We start from the raw sequence: 19,752 nt of genomic DNA, 5'->3' as shown, positions 1-19,752 counted from the left end.
TGGCTTTTCCTTCAGGTGTCTTTTGGAGGACACAAAAGACAATTGATACACTCCATCTGCATTCCTTGTTGCCACTTACTTGTTTAGCGATTTTTCCATAATCAAGCCATCGAATGGTGGCAAAGTTTGTTGACTCAGCACAGTTGAATCCATGATTGAAGCCAGCATGGTACCCATAGGGGAAAGTGATCATGAACTGCCCTGCTTCTTGTGTAATCTGCATGAAATAAAGTGTAAAGCAGCTTGAAGTTGGAAGACCATTAAATTTAATCTCAGAATTCAAAGGCAAAATTTCCATGACATAATTGTGCATTCTTTTTGCATCATAACAAACAATTTAACTGATATTGCTTACATACTACACAAACTGAAGTACAGGATAGATAGACAACTATACCATACAAGTGGGGAAAACCTTGAATTCCACGGTTGTACAACACTTACTAAACAGTCCTAATAGTGCAAGGGATTACACCAACAACCAATTTAAGGTTCTAATTTGGGCTCCAAGTGTGGGTCACTTACGCAGGCTAGAAGCAATTCATATTCACAAGCTGGGCCCTGTCCTCTGCAAACAAAAAAAAATCCATGAGTTGCACCTTTCCCATCTAAATAAAAGCTTGGGGGCAGCCTTTTCCTGGTTCATTCTGCAAGGCAATGCCTTGACCATTGTCAACTTCCCTGGTTTAAATTTAAACAAAAGCTTGGCAGTTAACCATCCCCTAGTGCATTTTCCATGGGAACCCCTTTATCAGAATCCACTTGGCAACCAACAGCACCCTCTGCTCATGTAGTACAGAGTGTTGTTCCCTTTCAGAGTTGACATTCCTGTATCTGTCCTGAGATATCTGAGCCAATCTGATTCTGGCCTCTGATTTTAATTTCTCCACTGTTGATAGTTATGGTTTCAGCTGTCTTGAAATGAACCCTGGAATTCCCTCCCCATATCTCTCTGCCTCTTTACCTGACTTTCCTCCTTTAAGATATTCCTTAAAACTTAGCTTTTTGGCCAAACTTTCCCATCTGACCTGATATCTCCTTATGTAGTTCAATGTTAGGATATAGTGTTCCTGTGAAGCACCCAGGGATAATTTATTTAATTCAAGGCATTATATACAAATTGTTTTCGTTATTAAGAATAATGCTGGGAATAAAATTTTGATTTGATTTATTATTGTCGCATGTATTAGTGTACAGTGAAAAGTATTGTTTCTTGCAATGCTATACAGACAAAGCATAGCGTTTACAAAAAAGGAAAGGAGAGAGTGCAGAATGTAGCATTACAGTTACAGTGAGGGTGTAGTAAAAGATATGAATCTCCTGACATTCAAATAGTTTTATTACCATAACAGATGCTGATTTCCGCACTTAGGTGAGCAGAAAAGAAATAAAACAACTGAGGGAGATAAGACTGAATTCAAAGTGTCTACTGTTGGTGCAGAAAAGCAAGTTAATGTGTTAGAATACAATCGGCAAAGTCCAATCTGATTAGACTACAGTATTTATGATGCAATGTGACAGAAATCTTCTATTGGCAGCTTACAGTAATGATTTTGTGGTTAGAGTATGTCCACATGCTAATGTGCTTTTGAAAACATCTGATTGTGGTTTGAAAAACCTGCTGTATCAAAAACCCCTCTCGAAAAGACCATCTCCATCAAACATTCTTTTCAATGAAAATGTGGATAAAGACAGTTTGTTAACATTATATATTTCGTAATGTTGCTCCTGTTGACATGGCTAGAAATTTTAAGCAACTAGATTGAACATCCTGGAAAAGGTATGTTCACAGATTTATGATGTGGAGATGCCGGTGTTGGACTGGGATAAACACAGTAAGAAGTCTCACAACACCAGGTTAAAGCTCAACAAGTTGTTTGTCAGGTGACTCACCTGACAAAGGGGCAAACCCCAAAAGCTAGTGGGTTTACTATCAAATAAACTTGTTGGACTTTAACCTGGTGTTGGGAGACTTCTTACAAAGATTTATGGTACAAAGTTGCAATGGTATCAAAGGTACTCAAGTAACTGCAATTAAGTAATTGCATTTTTTGGGTGCTATCCCTCTCTGCTTCCACCATGGTTTAATTTTACAGGTGTTTGGTGAGCACCAGCTCAGCTGTCACCGATCTCCTACTGCTTAGCTTACTAATTTTCAGCACATTTATGTTTCAGTGTCACAAGAACCTGTAGCTCACAGTTTATTTTCAGTTCCTGTTCTCATTACCTTGTTAATCAGAGATGCAAGCGAGAATATAGTTCCTTCCTTTGGATTGATATTTTAATTCAATTTTAATGTACTTCGCTATCTCCTACTCTTTTATTCCCTTCAAACAAATTCTTTAATTCAATCTAGCAGCATCTGTGATAATGATTGTTTGAAACGTTTCTGCTAAACTGCGCTATAATATATCATGCAGCATTGTAGGTCTTTTTACACCACTTCCACTTGTCTTTTCACTATATCCCTCTCTCCAGAAATCCATATAATTGGCTGTTGTATCCATTTATACTGCCAGCCTAATGGTCTTTCCTGGAAACAAATTCCACAAATCCATTACCCTTAGAGCAAAAACGACATGTTGCTTTGTAATTAATTCTCCTCACTTGAATTATTCAGAAAAGTGAATAAACATAGCTGGATCTACTTTGTAATTTCCTTTACAAACCTGAAGAGGCAATACCTCTTCACATGGTTATAATAAAGGAAAGTACACCTCTACACTTACTGAACAGTGATTCTGAGGGTAGTAAAGAGCTCAACCTTTCCAATTGTCAGCAAGTGCAGTACAGCAGACAGTCTACCGACAGAATCTGCCAACTTCACAGATGCTAAACACATAGTACAAATGGGGCACAAGAGGAACTAGAACGCACATTACCTGTGGAATAATCTCTTATGCAACCCATCCTAAATTCAGGTAAGCACGTTACTCATGATATGCTTCCTGCATAATTTGTAAAGACAAATCACACAGTTCATTTGATATTCTTTACCTGTTGGGTTTGACTATACAATCGAACAAAGATAAAATTATTTAGTAAATTTCCAAATTTAAATACAAAGTCGATACTAAACAAACACTTTTGAAAGCTTGAAACTTTATTATGATTTGTATAAAGGGGGAAAAAAATTCAAGAAGAATATTTTTGGATTCACTGCTATCAAACATTTTGACTGGCTGCACTTGAATAATCTTGCAGGTTAAATCACAAAAGTCAGCGCCTCTTGGCCACAAGATTTGATATTAACTACTTGGGATCAGATGTGTAATCCATTTATTCCAAAGATTTTTTTTTCAAAATCAAGCTTTAATTGTTTATCAGTTTTGGAGTTCAAGTAAACAAAATCTGAAAGAAGAATGTTTTAAAGAAATTGTTCTTGCTGCACACCCCACATTCCTGTTGAAATTGCCAGCTTGAGGCTGGAAATCTCAGTACCATCCCTTTCAGAACCATGAATAAAGTTATCAAAAGGAATTAAGATTCAAACTCAAGGCTCCAAATTGAGAATGAAATGTTCTGGAGCAGCACCTGCCCTTTCAAATGCAAGAATAATATTGTTAATAATATTTGTTTAAATATTTAACATTTCTTAAGCCCATTTAAATTTACAAAGAATTTCCTGTGTGTTAACTTCGCCAGATGAAAAACAGGTAAACTGTTCACAATTTTGTTTCTTTAAAAACTTGCTATCCTACACTTCTATGAGATAATTCCCAAATTGCACTTCCTTGAAAAAATACACCAACATGCTTAGGATACAAGACAAAGGCAAGAGAAGCTCAACAAAACAGCCTTTGATCGAAACCAAATAGTTGTTCAAAATCAGGGAATTCCTTTGTGTGACGTCTCACAGGAATCTTCCAAAATATGGCTTGTGAAAGATAACATACTCAAGACAAACTTCTAAAACTCAATTCTAAAAGGTTGGACGTAAACCAAAGCATTGCTTAACACACTTCAAAAGTACATACTATGTGTTATTCTTTAATTTTGGCTATCTAATAAAAATGACACCATAAAAAGGTAATGCATTTTATACATAAATACACTTCATAGAGAATAGTTCCATGATGATGGAGCAGCAAAAGTCCGATGAACAATAATCATTGTGTGTGGTTTTATTTTCTTTTAAACATATATTTAATACCTTGTCAAAAGGAATCCCATACTTCTTTAATATAGAAGGAGAAATAAGGGTCATCTTGTGACGTAGGAAAGCATCACATCCTTGGGAACTACTTGGAAAGAAACCTGTAGAGGAATATTTTACAATTAATTTCTTTATATTACAATAGGGCAATTCATCTTATCCCAAGTTTGCCAAATAATACCTCCCATCATAAGGGAACATGTGACTGGTGTATGCAGAAAGAGAACTCCAAAAACAACCTTATACACAGCTATTTTAACAAAGGCAATTTGAAGTGGCTTTGCTGCATTTTTGTTCTTTTTCAAATTATACATTTCAAATATTTTTAGCCCCGTTAGTTCTATTGAAATGATGAACATCCAACCTTTCCCCAATGCACCAAAGAAATGTTCTTTAAAACAATGTAACCAATTAATTATAGAGAATTTGACATGCACCAGTCTAGACTCAATTGGTCGCACTCTTGCCTGAGTGACAAGGTTCTAGGTTCATGTCCCACTCCAAGAGTTGAACACAAAAGTAAAGGCTAATACTTCAGTGCGGTTTCGGGGAAGGGCTGCACTGTTCAAGGTGCCATCTCTCAGGTGAGACATTGGTGCAATTCTTGCAAAAAATTTCTAAGCAACATCTCTGGCAGGAAAAGCAGTGCGATTTCTTCTAGGTGGGCTGGCAGGATCCCTATTGCAACCCACCCACACTTAGAAATACATTTTGAAGTTGGGGTTAGTTGCCATTAAAGAGGTACACAGACTAAAGACACCAGTAAGACAGGCTCCTCAGAGATCAGGGCGCCTTTTCTAAAGGACACCCCAATTTCAAAGTAAAGTAACAGGTCCCACCTCCCATCCCCAGCAGACATCATGATCCTCTCCTCCCAGCAGGTAAGGGGAAGACCCCCGACCCTTGACCAAGGTGGGCAACCTTCTTTCCAAACCCTCAACCAACGCAAACATCAGGTGACCCAATCACCCACCCCAAAAGTGACCAACACCCCGCTAGGGGATTGCCAAAAGCCACATCCCTTCAGGCTCCTGCCCTCAGCAGTGCCAACTTCACACTGCCCCCAGCACCATGACTGCTCCAGGGCCAGGGCACTGTCCAGTCGTGTCCCTGACCACCCATGGGCTACAAAGACCTCTGAGCCCCCCCAACATGATCTGTCCAAAGAATTCAATAGTGCTGTGAGACAGTCCTCACTGAGGAATCCTTGAACTGTAATGTTTGAGTTGTGCCAGCTGCTTGTATAGATTAAAACCAACCTCCAGTAAAGGCATATTGTTTCAGACATAAGAGGTAGAAAAAGTCCCTTTGAAAAAAAAACACAGACAGTACACCTGTACTTTCTAGGAAGCACTTCAGAGTTGAAAACAATCCCCTTAAAGAATGAGCTCAGACTGAACAGCTATACTTTTGAGGAAGCACTTCATTGTTAATGGACTACGAAAGGCTATATAAACGAACAATAATAATCCCTCCTTTGAAAGAGCTGGAGTTGTCACTCAAGCGGGTTGCAAAAGTTAACGGGAGATGAAATGGAATGCGATCAAAGCACTTCAAAGCTTTTTAAAAACTAGATAAAATTACATAGAGAAGACTAGCCCCTGGAACTTCAGAGATCTTTGAAATTGGCTTGCTAAGAGACAGCCCAAAGCTTTTTAAAGCTACAGCAAGGAGACCAGCTACGTAACCATTTTCAAGGGGAAAACCATCTACCTGAACCCCTCTACCACAGCCCGAACACCACTCAACCCCCAACTCCCTTGAAGGGCATCCCTCTGCATCTGGTGATGATTTGATCATGGGCACCCTGGACTTGAGCGTCATAGAATCACAGAGGTTTACAGCCATTCAGCCCAGCTTGCCCATACTGCCCTTTTTTTTTGAAACCCCTAAACTAATCCCAATTGTCTGCATTTGGCTCATATGCCTCCATACCCATCGTATCTATATAACTATCTAAATGCTTTTTAAAAGACAAAATTGTACCCGCCTCTACTACTACCTCTGGCAGCTTGTTCCAGATACTCACCAACCTGTGTGTGAAAAAATTGCCTCTCTGGACACTTTTGTACCTCTCCCCTCTCACCTTAAACCTATGCCCTCTAGTGTTAGACTCCCCTACCTTTGGGAAAACATATTGACTATCTAGCTGATTTGTTCCCCCTTATTATTTTACAGACCTCTATAAGATCACCCCTTAGCCTCCTACGTTCCAGAGAAAAACAGTCCCAGTCTATCCAGCCTCTCCTTATAACTCAATCCACCAAGTCCCAGTAGCATCCTAGTAAATCTTTTCTGCACTCTTTCTAGTTTAGCAATATCCTTTCTATAATAGGGTGACCAGAATTGCACACAGTATTCTTAGTGGTACTCACCTTCCTACTCCCCCTTACAGTCCATGGCACTTAGTCCCCACTTTTCGTGATTGATGCCTGGGTGACTTCCTGCTGGTTGAGCGGAAGCATATTGGGAGGCCATTGCATTTGACTTTAATCTTGCTATTGAGAGTAAATTCTCGAGTTCAGATTAGGTTCTTGTCCTTTGAGCAAAATCCTCATCAGGCCAGGAATATCAGAAACTGTTTATCGCCCAACGCAAATCCCATTTCAGGCCTCTCGTTGAATTCATTGACCTAGTGGGAATTGAGCCTGGGGTTAATGGGGCCAGAGAATCACCCTCCCCCCCAGAAAAAAAGCTGAAGCTGTCTGCCATCTCAGTTGGACGAAAAGGTCTGAGGATTCTATTCTAAAGATGAGCAGAGAATTTGTCCCATGTACCTGGCTAATATTCACCCCTCACACATCACAAACAGATTGGTACCTCTCTACTCAGACGTACCATGGTGTGAGTTACAGAGGGGGACAAGGCTTCACATCACCAGAAGAAAAACTTGACCAGTTTCACAGGTAGCCATGAAAGGCATTCTGGCAGTTCCAAATCCAGTATGAAAGGTCATCCTCAACAGAAACAAATGGGGCCATGCCAAGTTCCTTTGCTCTATTACTAAAGTAATGGAGAATAAGAATGAAGAAACCCTCATACTGTTATTTGGGCCCAGTAAAACCACACCTCAAGTAGTATATAAAATTTTGGTCTCCTTACCCAAGGAAAGATGCATCAGCTTTCGAGGCAGTATAACAAAGGTTCACTAGGCTGATTCCTGAGGCAAGAGGAGAATATAGACTAGAGGCCAACCATTCAGAACTAAGGAAAGAAGAAAGTTCTTCATTCAAAAAGTTGTGGACCTTTGGAACTCTCTACACTGAAAGGTAGGTATACAAAGGAAATTAAAAGATTGGGGATAGTGCAAGAAGGTCGAACTGCGGTAGATCAACCATGATGGTATTGGATGTCTGAGCAGACTTGAAGAACAAATGATCCCCGCATGATCCTACTCTATATGTTCTTATACTTTTGCCCAAACTGATGTCACAAAGAGAATCCTAAGATGGAGTTGGAGTCTTGATTTCTGAATATCACTGATTGCCATAACCACAGGAATAAACTTTGACTTTGCTCTTTCTCACACACATCTGCCACCCGACATTCAATAATGAAAATAAAAACAGGAAGATGATTCAATGTTTAAAAAAAAATCCCATGATTTGTCATTTTGACTTGGCAGCTCACATTATTTTGACATTACTATTAGTAAACTATAAAATCAACAATGTGCAGCTTCAAACAGCAACACAAACTCTAAAATTACAATGAGAATTTCAACATTAATATTATGTTAATATCTTTTTTATCTCATTGGCTGGCCAGCATTTATTGTCCATCCCTAGTTGCCCTTGGAGGGCAGTTGAGAGCCAACCACATTGCTGTGGCTCTGGAGTCACACATAGCCCAGACTAGGCAAGGACGGCAGATTTCCTTTCCTAAGGACATTCGTGAATTAAATGGGTTTTTCCAACAATCGAAAATGATTTCATAGTCACAAGTAGATTCTTAATTCCAGACATTTTTTATTGAATTCATATTCCACCTTCTACCATGGAAGGATTCAAACCTGAGGTCCACTAGAACATTAGCTATGTTTCTGGACTAATAATCTGGCAATAATGCCAGTCAGCCATCGCCTCTCCTGCGTCAGAGAGCGTCGTTTGGAACATGATTCTAAGGCATCCCTTTTGAGAGTGGAGTTTGGAAACATGTGTGATAATCATCTGGGAGGATTTAAGGAGAAAACTGCAGCAATTCAATTGGGTGGCAGCTTGGTTTCAAAATGGGCTGTTGTCTGACCACAATTGGCCTACTGGTTTATTGGGATTGTGGATTTACAGAGAACATTATAGTGCGAGATATATTTTCTAACCTGCATTATCCTTAAAATGGGTACATTTGTGAAGAGATCAGTGGGATGAAGGAGTATTGCATGATAGTCAAATACCTCCTATTTGTTTTTTTCTGTTGTTGAAAGCTAACTGGCAGTCCTGTGGCTCTGCTCATTCATATTTTGTTAAAAAAAGTAAAACTTACAGTCTACTGAACAAGGGTTCCATTCTGGGATCTTCCTGTACAGCTGTAATATCAACTGGGATCATAACAGTCAAGACTTTTATTTAACTACTATAGATAGCAAATCTGTAATTTTATTATTCATGGGAAGTCAAATAATTGTGTTTATTTGCAAAGACTGGAGTGCAAAACACTTAAAGGACAACTTACTTGTGTGTTGTTAAAATGAATCACTCATTAGTGCTACAAATTGTTCTTCAACGTTCTTAAGATAAAACTGAGGTCATTCTAAGTTTAATTATGCTCGAGGCTGTTGGTCAGAATCCTGGCTTCATTTTCTTATATAGAAATTGGGGTGGTATGGTGGCACAGTGGTTGGCATTGCTGCCTCACAGCACCAGGAACCCAGGTTCAATTCCTGGCTTGGGTCACTGTCTGTGTCACATTTGCACAGTTTCCCCATGTCCATGCAGGTTTCTCCAGGTGCTCCGGTTTCCTCCCACAATCCAAGGATGTGCGGATTGGGTGAATTGGCTAAGTTAAATTGCCCCTCAGTAAGGGGACTAGCTAGGATAAATGCTGGGGTTTTGGGGATAGACCCTAGGTGGGATTGTGGTCGTTGCAGACTCAATGGGCCGAATGGCTTCCTTCTGCACAGTATGATTCTATGAACAGTGACTTTGTTGAAATCAATGAAGAGTTGCAGATATTTTGACACTGGAGTAATTCTCCAAACACCGTAAATGACTGCTTTTGCTCCTTATACACTTTTAAATCAAAAGAATTACACAAAAATATGAATGTAACACAAAGCATCAAAGAGAAGAAATGCAGGCCATTTGCTGTTGTTATAGGAAAGTAAAGCTCCTGTGCCACTGCTCACACAAATTCAGAAGCTGTGCTCTTTTATTAAGGTCCGCATGTTAAAGATCTATACCAAACATTTCTAATTCACTGCCTGGATAGCAATCTGGGTGAGCAGATCACCTATCTGATGTTCAACCCACCTGATTCTCATCCAATTAATTACAAAATATATTACACGGCATTTAAAAATAAGGATTAAGGACGTTTAAGGCTACCAAGTTGAAATGTCAATTTAACATTCAATGAGACCATGCAGCTTGAAGTGACATTGCAATTCTTGTCCTTTCCGTCTCTATAGAGTCTTTTCTTTACATTAGAAATAACATTTTCTGGTTGCACTTCTTTATTCCCCTCCCACAAGCTTTACAAACAATTTGCATTAGACAATATGTGGCACAACATATGTAGAGCATTGTGTTAAAATGCTACACATGTACACCATATACAAAAATACAAATGTGTATCATGTATAAAACAGAGCTCAAGCTTGCATTGGTGTAACTTTTACATTCCCCTGTTGTCTCAACTTATTTTACAGCCACTATAGAACTTTTGGCGTGTGGGAAACTTTATAGAAAGAAAAACAGCCGACAATATATGTTGAACAAGATCCTAACTGCAATGATATGTCAGTTGAAAAATATGTGCTGGGCAAGATATCAGGAGAACTGCCCTGCTCTTCAAGTCATTCCAATACCTGAGAGAACAGGCAGGGCTTTGTTTTTAATGATTCAGCCAATATTTCAACACTCGATAGTATTAATACTGTACATACTTTTTATACAGATTAGGCACCTTTGTCTCAAGAACACAGTTTGAACTCATGACCTTCTGACTCAAATGACAAAATGAGTCATGCACATATATACAAATACACACATGCATAATCGGCTTTATTTAAGGACTTTGGAAACAATTTATTCCCAAAACTGTCTAAGGGCAGCACTGTAAAATTTCCTATTTATTTATACTCCATGCAGGGAAGGAGGGTCAAACGATTCAAAATGTTAAGTCTATTTTCGCTCTCCATGGATACGGCCAGACCCGCTGAGTTTTTCCATCATTTTCTGCTTTTGTTTCAGATTCCAGTATCCACAGTATTTCAATTTATTTTAAGGATATTCTGCCTGCTGTAATTAATTTTTAAAATAAACTTACTGTTTGGGAAATAATTGGAAAGCACGTTAACACACATTTCCACTTGAGCACTATAGTATTGAAGAGACAAGTTCCTTTGAACTAGACAAGAACAAGCCAAAACAACGACAGCTGATTATTTTTCACAAGATGTCAGCTGTAACTCAGAGGTAGCACAGTCAGGGCAGTATAGCAGCAGAGTGATTAGCACTGCTGCCACAGCACCAGGGAACTAAGTTCAATTCCCGGCTTGGGTCAGTGTGTGTGGAATTTGCACATTCTTGCCATGTCTGCACGCGTTTCCTCCGTGTGTTCCAGTTTCCACCCACAGCCTGAAAGACGTGCTGGTTAGGTGCATTGGCCACGCTAAATTCTCTTTATACGTGAACAGATGCTGCGGTGTGGCGATTAGGAGATTTTCACAGAAACATCACTGCAGTGTTAATGTAAGCCTACTTGTGACAAGTAAACAAACTTCAACTTTCATCTAAGCTAGAAGGTAGCAGGTTCAAATTCTAGTGCACAGACTTGAGCACATAATTTAGGTGATCATTTCAGTATGGGAGTGCTACAGTGAGATGCCATCGTTCTGATGAAACATTAAACCGAGAGCTCGTCTGCCCTCTCAACTCAGCCTCTAGGTTGCAGTTCAATAAAGGAGACACAAGTTCTGCTTCTTCATAAACTATCTTTGTTTCTCAGATCCAACTCCACATACAATTCTACATCAACCCTAGTGCCATCTGTAACCCCTTTACAAATCATTGACTTCTATTGCTTAATTGACATCAAATTAGAATTTAATTAGAAGGTCTGTTAACCCATTTCTAACATCAAGTAGAGGTAAACAATCCACTGGCAAAAAACAGAGAAAATTCTTCTGGAATCCTGGCCAACATTCATCCCTCAATCAAAATATAAAACAAATTATCTGGCCATTACATCATTACTAATTTGTTGCTGTTTCCTACATTATAATGGTAACTACATTTCAGAAAGTACTTAATATGCTGTAAAGTGCTTAGGGACATCCTGAGATCATACAAAATGTTTCAAAATGCACAGCTATCTTTGTTGTTTCAAAAAGCTAAAATACTTTAAATTGGACTAAGAAATAGAAATACCACGAGTCACTGCTCAAGGGTTTAGATTTTATTATTCTAATAGCCAGCAATGCCCTCAATAAACATTAAATTTACGTGATTTTGAGTTTTACAAGATTTATCCAACATATTTTGTTTTATGTAATAACTGCAATTCTGAATTAAGCCAAATTTAGTTCATACAAATGTATCAGATTTGCACTTTGAACACTTCTTTCAGAATTCGATATTTTTCAAATGTTAGGTTAGCAAAAACATATTCTTTGACAGACTTTCAACTGTGGCATAGTGCCAAAATGCTAATCCAAAAGCAATTTTAAATTCATATGCTATTCCCACAAGGGTAGCAAACACATGGGAACACCACCTGGAAGTTCCCCTCCAAGCCACTCACCATCCTGACTTGGAAATATATCACCATTCCTTCCCTGTCGCTGGGTCAAAATCCTGGAACTCCCTCCCTAACAGCACTGTGGGTATACGTACACCATATTATCCACAGCAGTTCAAGAAGACAACTTGCCACCACCTTCTTGGTGGCAATTAGGGCTGAGCAATAAGTGCTGGCCTAGCTAGTGAATCCCAAATCCCATGAATGAATTTTTAAACAATGAAGTACCTATGAAAAAGAAAAGCTGTACTTGCAATGCAACCTGGGCCCAAATTTCCATGCATTAAAATAGATGCCACAAACAGAAGCACATAGCATTGTCCACCAGCCTACTAGGTTTCCAATGGGTCAATTAAACATATTGCGGAATAAAAATGGAAACTGTACACTCAGAACTCAGTGCTCCATTCTTCTACACCACAAGCAACATTCAAGTACCATGAGTCACCATTTATTTTTCATCCTTAGGTAACACATTTTAGGAACCCAAATACATCTAATTTTCATGAAGTAAATTCAATCAAATTAGCATGTTTGTAACAAAATCCCATCTCGTTATCATTGATGCTTTAATACCAGAGATTTACACTACCTGCAGTTATCAAAAATCATCGAAAAGACAAAGATGTCCAGGAGGATGCTCCCACCCGACCCTATCCCCACCATCCTTGACAAAAGTTATAGGTCGGGGCCAAAAGAAGGACTAAAGCCAGCGTATTTCAAAAATAAAATGAAAAGTCTAGTTGAAAACTAAACACATGGCAACAATTTTTTTCAAAGCATTACCTTGTGCAAGACGTTCCAGCCTCTTCCCTTGCTCTGGAGGTACTGTATACCTGAAAATGAAATAATGGAAGTCAATTCAGCCTCTTCAGATCTAGTTTCCTAACCTGTAGTTTAACATGGACCCAAGACTAAGTATAACAAAAGCATACAGAACAGCAATACTTTTCAACATTACCAAGACAACTATAAAACCACTGAACATGCAACACTTCACAAGTTACAAGACTAATAAATATTTTCATACACAACTTACAAGTGCTGGTGTAACCATTCCAGTGTTAAAAAGTGAAACAAAAACCGTGCTATTTTTCATGTGCATCAATTATTCTGCTTTATTCGTTTTAATTATCAGCAACCACAGCTATTATACAGCCTTGTATCGCTCAGTCAGATCCACAAACAGCTGAAGCTATGTTGAATCTGGCACCAACTTGCTGACACACATTATTCACTTCTGCATGGATAGTAATTCGGTGAAAACATTTCTACATCAATTGTTTTAAACCAGAAAAACCTGTAAAAGCATGGCAATGTACTACTTATTTATATTTAAATGAATAGGTTTATTTTCCATGAAAACCTCATTTCAGCCTTCTTTCTATATGTCAACATCTGTGGAGAGAGAGAAATGGACTTAACATGCTGAGTCCAAAACATTTCTGCAGGTCAAAGTTGTGTCTTTCATTCTCAACTCACAAAAATCAGGAATTTCAGTTTACAGGCTAATATTTTAAGATTTGGTAAACTTTAAATTTGTGAAGTCTTATTTTACCAGCAGGAGGAGGAGTTAATTTACAAAGCACTCATTTCTCCTCTCACCACCCTCTATATAAGCAGTGGTATCTCTTTTGACACCAACCAAATAAATGAACTCAAATTAACTTAGGGACAAATTAAAAGGGGCAGCCCCCCAAAAGGAAAGGGACAGCCTGAACAAAAAACAAAGTCGAAAGGAAACTTAAAACATTAAATCAAAATGTGATTGTTGGGGTCTATAATACACCCCAGCCCCTGCGGTGCTGTGATATATTTCCCAGATCCTTGGTTTTGGTGCGATTCAATTTCTATCAATGACCTCACAGCAAACCCAAGATAAGATGGATTCAGAGGATTAGTTTATTTGCAGATGCTCAAAATGGGTGTGGAGGGTCGCAATGTTGCCTCCACATCTCAGAATCACAGAATCATAGAACCCCTATGGTGCAGCAAGAGCCATTCAACCCACCAAGCTTGCATGGACAACAATCCCACCCCTTCCCCGCAACCCCCACATATTTGCCCTGCTACCCCCGCCCCTTACATGGCCAATCAACCTAAATCATCGCATCTTTGGAGTGTAAGAGGAAACTGCAGCATCTGAAGAAACCCATGCAGACATGGGGATAACATGTAAACTGATTATAGACAATGACTCAAGGTCAGAATTGAACCTGGCTCCCTGACACTGTGAGGCAGCAGTGCTAACCACTGTGCCACAAAGCGTAGTTAGTGGCTCTTCAGGGGTAACAATGTCCAATACTGCCATGTAGTTTCTTTTGTTCAGTGTCACAGTCAGACAGAGATACAGACATTTCAGGTCTTTGAACAGTATGAATTTTTTTTTCCGAGATAACAATGAGCATATCTCTATATATTTTATTAAAATTCTAGACAAGGTGAGATCTTAGTCCCTCACACTTAACTTTTATTTCTCATGAATTTAGAGGGTAGGTCCTCTATAGAGAAGGTCTAAACAATGAGGCAGGGGTAAAGCAAGTAATTACATACCGGTCAGCTGAATCTCGATGGTGGACAAGCTATTGGAAAGACTTCCGAGAGAGTAACTTTCGTCATTCAGAAAGGTATGAATTAATCCCAATTCTGGGACGGGTGGGACATCTACATGGTTACACTTCAACAGGAACAGGGCCAATATGGTCATGTACTCATGCAATTGGGGTTTAAATTCATTTGGCAGGAGAATGGAAGCCTGAAGGCCAAGGATACAAAGGCTCAAATGTAGACAATGAAGTTGTTCAGTGACTGGTGCTGTAAACTTTTTTTTTAATTATTATTTCATGGATGTGGGTGTCTCCGGCAAGGCCAACATTTGTTGGCCATTCCAAATTGCCCTTAAACTGAATGGTTCTTAAGCCATTTAATCATTGATTTATTATTGTTATATCTATTAGTATACAGTGAAAAGTACTGTTTCTTGTACATTTATAAATAAAGCATATCGGTCATAGAGTACATAGAGAAGGAAAGGAGAGGCTGCAGAATATTGTGTTACAGTCATAGCTAGGGTGTAGAGAAAGATAATGTTAATATAAGGTAGGTTCATTCAAAAGTCTGATGGCAGCAGGGAAGAAGTTGTTCTTGAGTCAGTTGGTATGTGATCTCAGCCTTTTGCATCTTTTTCCCGACGGAAGGTGGAGGAACAGAGTATGTCCGGGGTGCATGGGGTCCTCCATTTTGCTGACTGCTTTTCTGATGCAGCGGGAAGCGTAGACGGAGTTAATGGATGGGAGGCTGATTTGTGTGATGGACTGGGCTATGTTAACAATCCTTTGTAGTTTCTTGCGGCCTTGGTCAGAGCATAGTGGCGTTCGAATCCAAATTCGAAATTGGGGTAGCAAAGTTGCAAAATTGGTGAAAGAAACAAATCAAAACTGACAGAAGGATGATATGCTAGAATGAGTAACAAATGAGGCCACATGGGTTGAACTGAGAACAAAAAGAGGCAATCACACTGCTTGGTTTGTAGTCAGACAGAGATAGGGAGCAAATATGTAGGCAAGTTGTTGAGAAATACAGGAGTGATAAAGGCTGTAATAATGGAGTTTTTTATTAACTAGAATATAATCAGTTTAGAAGGCATAGGGGAGGCAGAATTTTGAAAATGCACTCAGAATGGGCGTTTTATTAAATACTGGCCAAGCTCAACAAGAGGAGCAGTAGTTCAGGACTTTGTTTTAGAGAATGAAGCTGGGCAGGTGGAAGGACTATCAGTGGGAGAGCATTTCAGTGATGGTGATCATACTCCAGACAGATTTCATGCAGTTATGATCTACTTCATTTTCCAAGAGTAAATGTTTTAAATTAGGGAAAGGCCAGTTTTACTAGGCTGAGATGTGTGAGGTGTGAATTAATCAAGGACAATCAGCATGGATTTGTAAAGGGATGGTCATCTCTAACTTGTTTAAATTTTCTGAGGTAATAAGGAGGGTCGATGAGGGTGGCATATTTGCCATAATCAACAGTGAATTGAGCAAGGTCCCATATGACAGGCTGTCAAAAAAATGAAAAGATCATGATCCAAGCAAAAGTGACAAATCGGATCTAAAATTGGTTCGACAGCAAGAAGCAAAAGGGTAATAGTGGATGGTGATTTTGTGGCTGGAAGGTCATTTCTAGTGTGGTTCCACAGGGCTTAGGACCATATCTCCCGTTGTTCGGGGTTACTATCAAATAAACTGGTTGGACTTTAACTTAGTGTTGTGAGACTTCTTACTGTGTTCGGGGTATGTGTCAAGGTTTGGATTTAAACACTGTGGCATGATCAAGAGGTTTTCAAATGACACAAAAACTGACTGTGATTGACACTGAGAAAGAAAGAAAAGTTTAAAGTTAAAGTTTATTTATTAGTCACAAGTAAGGCTTACGTTAATACTGCAATGAAGTTACTGTGAAATTCCTCTAGTCAACACAGTCCAGCGCCTGTTCAGGTCAATGCACCCAACCAGCACGTCTTTCAGAATGTGGGAGGAAACCCATGTAGACATGGGGAGAATGTGCAAACTCCACACAGACAGTGACCCAAGCCAGGAAATGAACTCGGTCCCTGGTGCTGTGAAGCAGCAGTGCTAACCACTGTTCTACTGTGCTTGAGAGAAAGCTGTAGATTGCAGCAAGATATCAGTGGATTTGTCAGGAGGGCAGAAAAGTAACATACAATTCAACCCAGGTAAGTGTGAGGGAATGCATTTGGGGAAAGTAGACAAGGCATCATATTACACAATAAATGGCAGGAGACTAAGTATAGAGAATCAGAGGAACCTTGGAGTGCTTATCCTTGGCGTGGCATAACGGGATACTTTCCTTTATTACCCAAGACATGGAACCCAAGCAGTTATGCTGGAAACTATGTAAAAACCTAATTTTCCTACAGCTAGAGTACTGTGTGTAGTTCTGGTGACCACACAACAAAAAGGTGTGTTTTCACTAGAGAAAGTACAGAGCTTTATGAGGATGCTGCCAGGAATAGGGACTTCCAGCTAAAAGGAAAGACTATACAGGCGGGATTTGCTTTCTTTGAAACAGAGGAGGAGGAGAGGGTCATTGGGGGATATAAAACTATGAGGGACCCAGAGAGAATGAATAGAAAGGATCTATTTCAATTAGCAGACAGGTCACTAAAAGAGGGGCACAGACACAAAGTAATTGGTAGAAGAGTTGGAGGGAAATTGAGTAGAGTTCTTTTTGCTCAGAGGATGGTGGGTTTTGGTACCCACTGACTTAGTGTGGCCGAAGCAGAAACCCCCATTTCATTGAAAAATATGCACTCAGAGCGAAAGCTGTAAAGTGGGATTAAGGTTGGATAGCTTTGTTACAGCTAGCACAGACACAGTGGGCCAAATGGCTTCCATCTGTACAGTAAATATTCTCCATTTCAATGGACCCAAAACTGATCCTCTAGGAACACCACTCCAAATCAACTTCCAGTTCAAATAACATCCATCTACCCTTTACTTTGTCACTGAACCAGTTTGCTGTTCATATCATCACTGTCCCCTGACACCCCCCCCCCCCCCCCCCAACAGATTTCTGCTTTAACCATAAGCCTCCTGTGTGGCACTTCCGAATAACATCCAGAAGTTCACGTGTGGTCCACAGTATATACAGCACTACTTAACTAACATTCTTTGTTACACAGAACATAGAACAGTACAGCACAGTACAGGTCCTTCAGCTCTCAATGTTGAGCCCAGCTATGTCCAAACCTAAGATCAAGCTATCCCACTCACTATCATTCTGGTGGGCCTATCCAATAACTGCTTGAAAGTTCCTAAAGTGTCTGACTCCACTATCACAGTAGGCAGTGTATTCCACACCCCAAACCACTCTCTAAGTGAAGAATCTACCTCGGACATCTCTCCTATACCTCCCACCATGAACCTTATAGTTATGCTTCCTAGTAACAGCTACATCCACCCGAGGAAATAGTCTCTGCACGTCCACTCTATATACCCCCTTCATCATCTTATAAACCTCTATTAAGTCACCTCTCATCTTCCTCCACTCCAAAAAGAAAAGCCCCAGCTCCTCAACCTTTCCTCATAAGACCTGCCCTCTAAACCAGGCAGCACCCTGGTAAATCTCCTCTGCACTCTCTCCAATGCTTCCACATCCTTCTTATAGTGAGATGACCAGAAGTGCACACAATATTCCAAGTCTGGTCTCACCAAGGTCTGGTATAGTTGCAGTATAATCCCACAACTCTTAAACTCAAACCCCCTTTAATAACCACTAACACACAATAAGCCATCTTCACAGCTCTATCCACTTGAGTGGCAACCTTCAGAGATCTGTGGATACGAACCCCAAGATATCTCTGTTCCTCTACATTCCTCAGAACTCAGCCATTGACCCTGTAATCCGCATTCAAGTTTGTCCTACCAAAATTAATCAAAGAATTCATACTACATCAAAGAATTCAATGAAACCACAGTAAGTCCCCACTTAAGTTGTGGTTGCATTCTTGAAAATCGAGCCTTTCAGTAAACAACTTTAAGTGAATGATATGTTCCCATAGCAATCAATTCTAAAGCCAGAGTTACATTACTTCAGACATTTCTTGCCCAGAAAAATAAATATACAAGTTGACATACTATGTCATGTATGTGCAAACCATGTATCCCTAGCTGAAATAACTTGCAAAGTAAAACAAAAGAAATACAATGTCCAAAATTTTGTCAGTTACAATATTCATCACGGTACACAGTATTTTTAAATTGATCGAACTCCGCCTAGTGGAAAGAGGAGATCTGTGCAGGTAGCAACTCAAGTCCTGACTAACTGCACTAACCAACTTCTGCCACGAGATGAAGCCCAGGATCTCAGAGAATTCAGAAGCACTTCTAACTTCCTTGCACCCCAGCATCGGATTTGGGCAGCATGCCAGAGGCGCCCTGGGCAGCACGCCAAAGACTTGTATGAAATCTTAAAAATATCTTATTTAGAGCCGTCACGGGCACCATGCCATAGCAACAGTATTTAGGCTTTAGAAAGAGTGCAGATTCACTACCATAGTTTCCTAATATGAAAAAAGGCAATACAAAGACTGACTTGAAAATCTAGTCTCCTTCGCAGAGAACAATATGCATTTATATAGTGTCTTCAACATAGCGAAATGTCCCAAGGAAGTTCGCAGGAGCATCATGAAATAACACTGAACCACAACAAGCTCGAGGGTAGCTGACCAAATATTTGGTCAAGGAGGTAGGTTTTAAGGTATGCTCTAAAGGAGGACAGGTAGTGAGCTGGAGAGGTTTAGGGAGGAGATTACAGGCATTAAGGCTGATAGCAGGGGGCATGACTGCCAATGGTACGGCGAAGAAACTTGGCAATGCACAAGAGACCAGAATTGGAGGAGCACAAAGGTCTCAGAGGAAGCTACAGCACTAGGGAGGACATTAAAATACATGAAAAGGGGGACAAGGTAGATTTTTAAAAATGTTCATCAGAATGAGGGTCATAGATGTGGGATTAAAGATTCAACTGTGAAATTTAATGTGGATAGGACCAGTCACTCCTGTGGAGGACTAGCTGGGGAATGTTTGCATCTGACGTTATTTTCTGTATTTAGTGTG

The 19,752-nt window shown here is 39.8% G+C and overlaps 1 protein-coding gene across 3 annotated transcripts in view; it reads right to left on the bottom strand.

Moving 5' to 3' along the window:
- The window catches only part of LOC145342911 (lysine-specific demethylase 4C-like), a 354,712-nt gene that overhangs the window by 250,681 nt on the left and 84,279 nt on the right, over positions 1-19,752 (bottom strand). For all 3 annotated transcript variants that reach the window (XR_013886659.1, XM_080188495.1, XM_080188496.1), the window contains exons 6-8: positions 12,902-12,951; positions 4,154-4,257; positions 80-217 (exon numbers count right to left, since the gene is read on the bottom strand). Coding sequence is in view for 2 of the 3 variants with exons in the window: in XM_080188495.1 (XP_080044621.1) it covers positions 80-217; positions 4,154-4,257; positions 12,902-12,951 (292 nt within the window). In the remaining variant the exon portion in view is untranslated. The remainder of the gene's footprint in view (positions 1-79; positions 218-4,153; positions 4,258-12,901; positions 12,952-19,752) is intronic.

The sequence above is a fragment of the Carcharhinus amblyrhynchos genome, chromosome 5 (genome assembly GCF_965287045.1).
Source record: "Carcharhinus amblyrhynchos chromosome 5, sCarAmb.v2.hapA, whole genome shotgun sequence".
NCBI lineage: Eukaryota > Metazoa > Chordata > Chondrichthyes > Carcharhiniformes > Carcharhinidae > Carcharhinus > Carcharhinus amblyrhynchos.
Note: the sequence above shows the minus strand (reverse complement) of the source record. Positions and strands in the feature narration are given on the sequence as shown.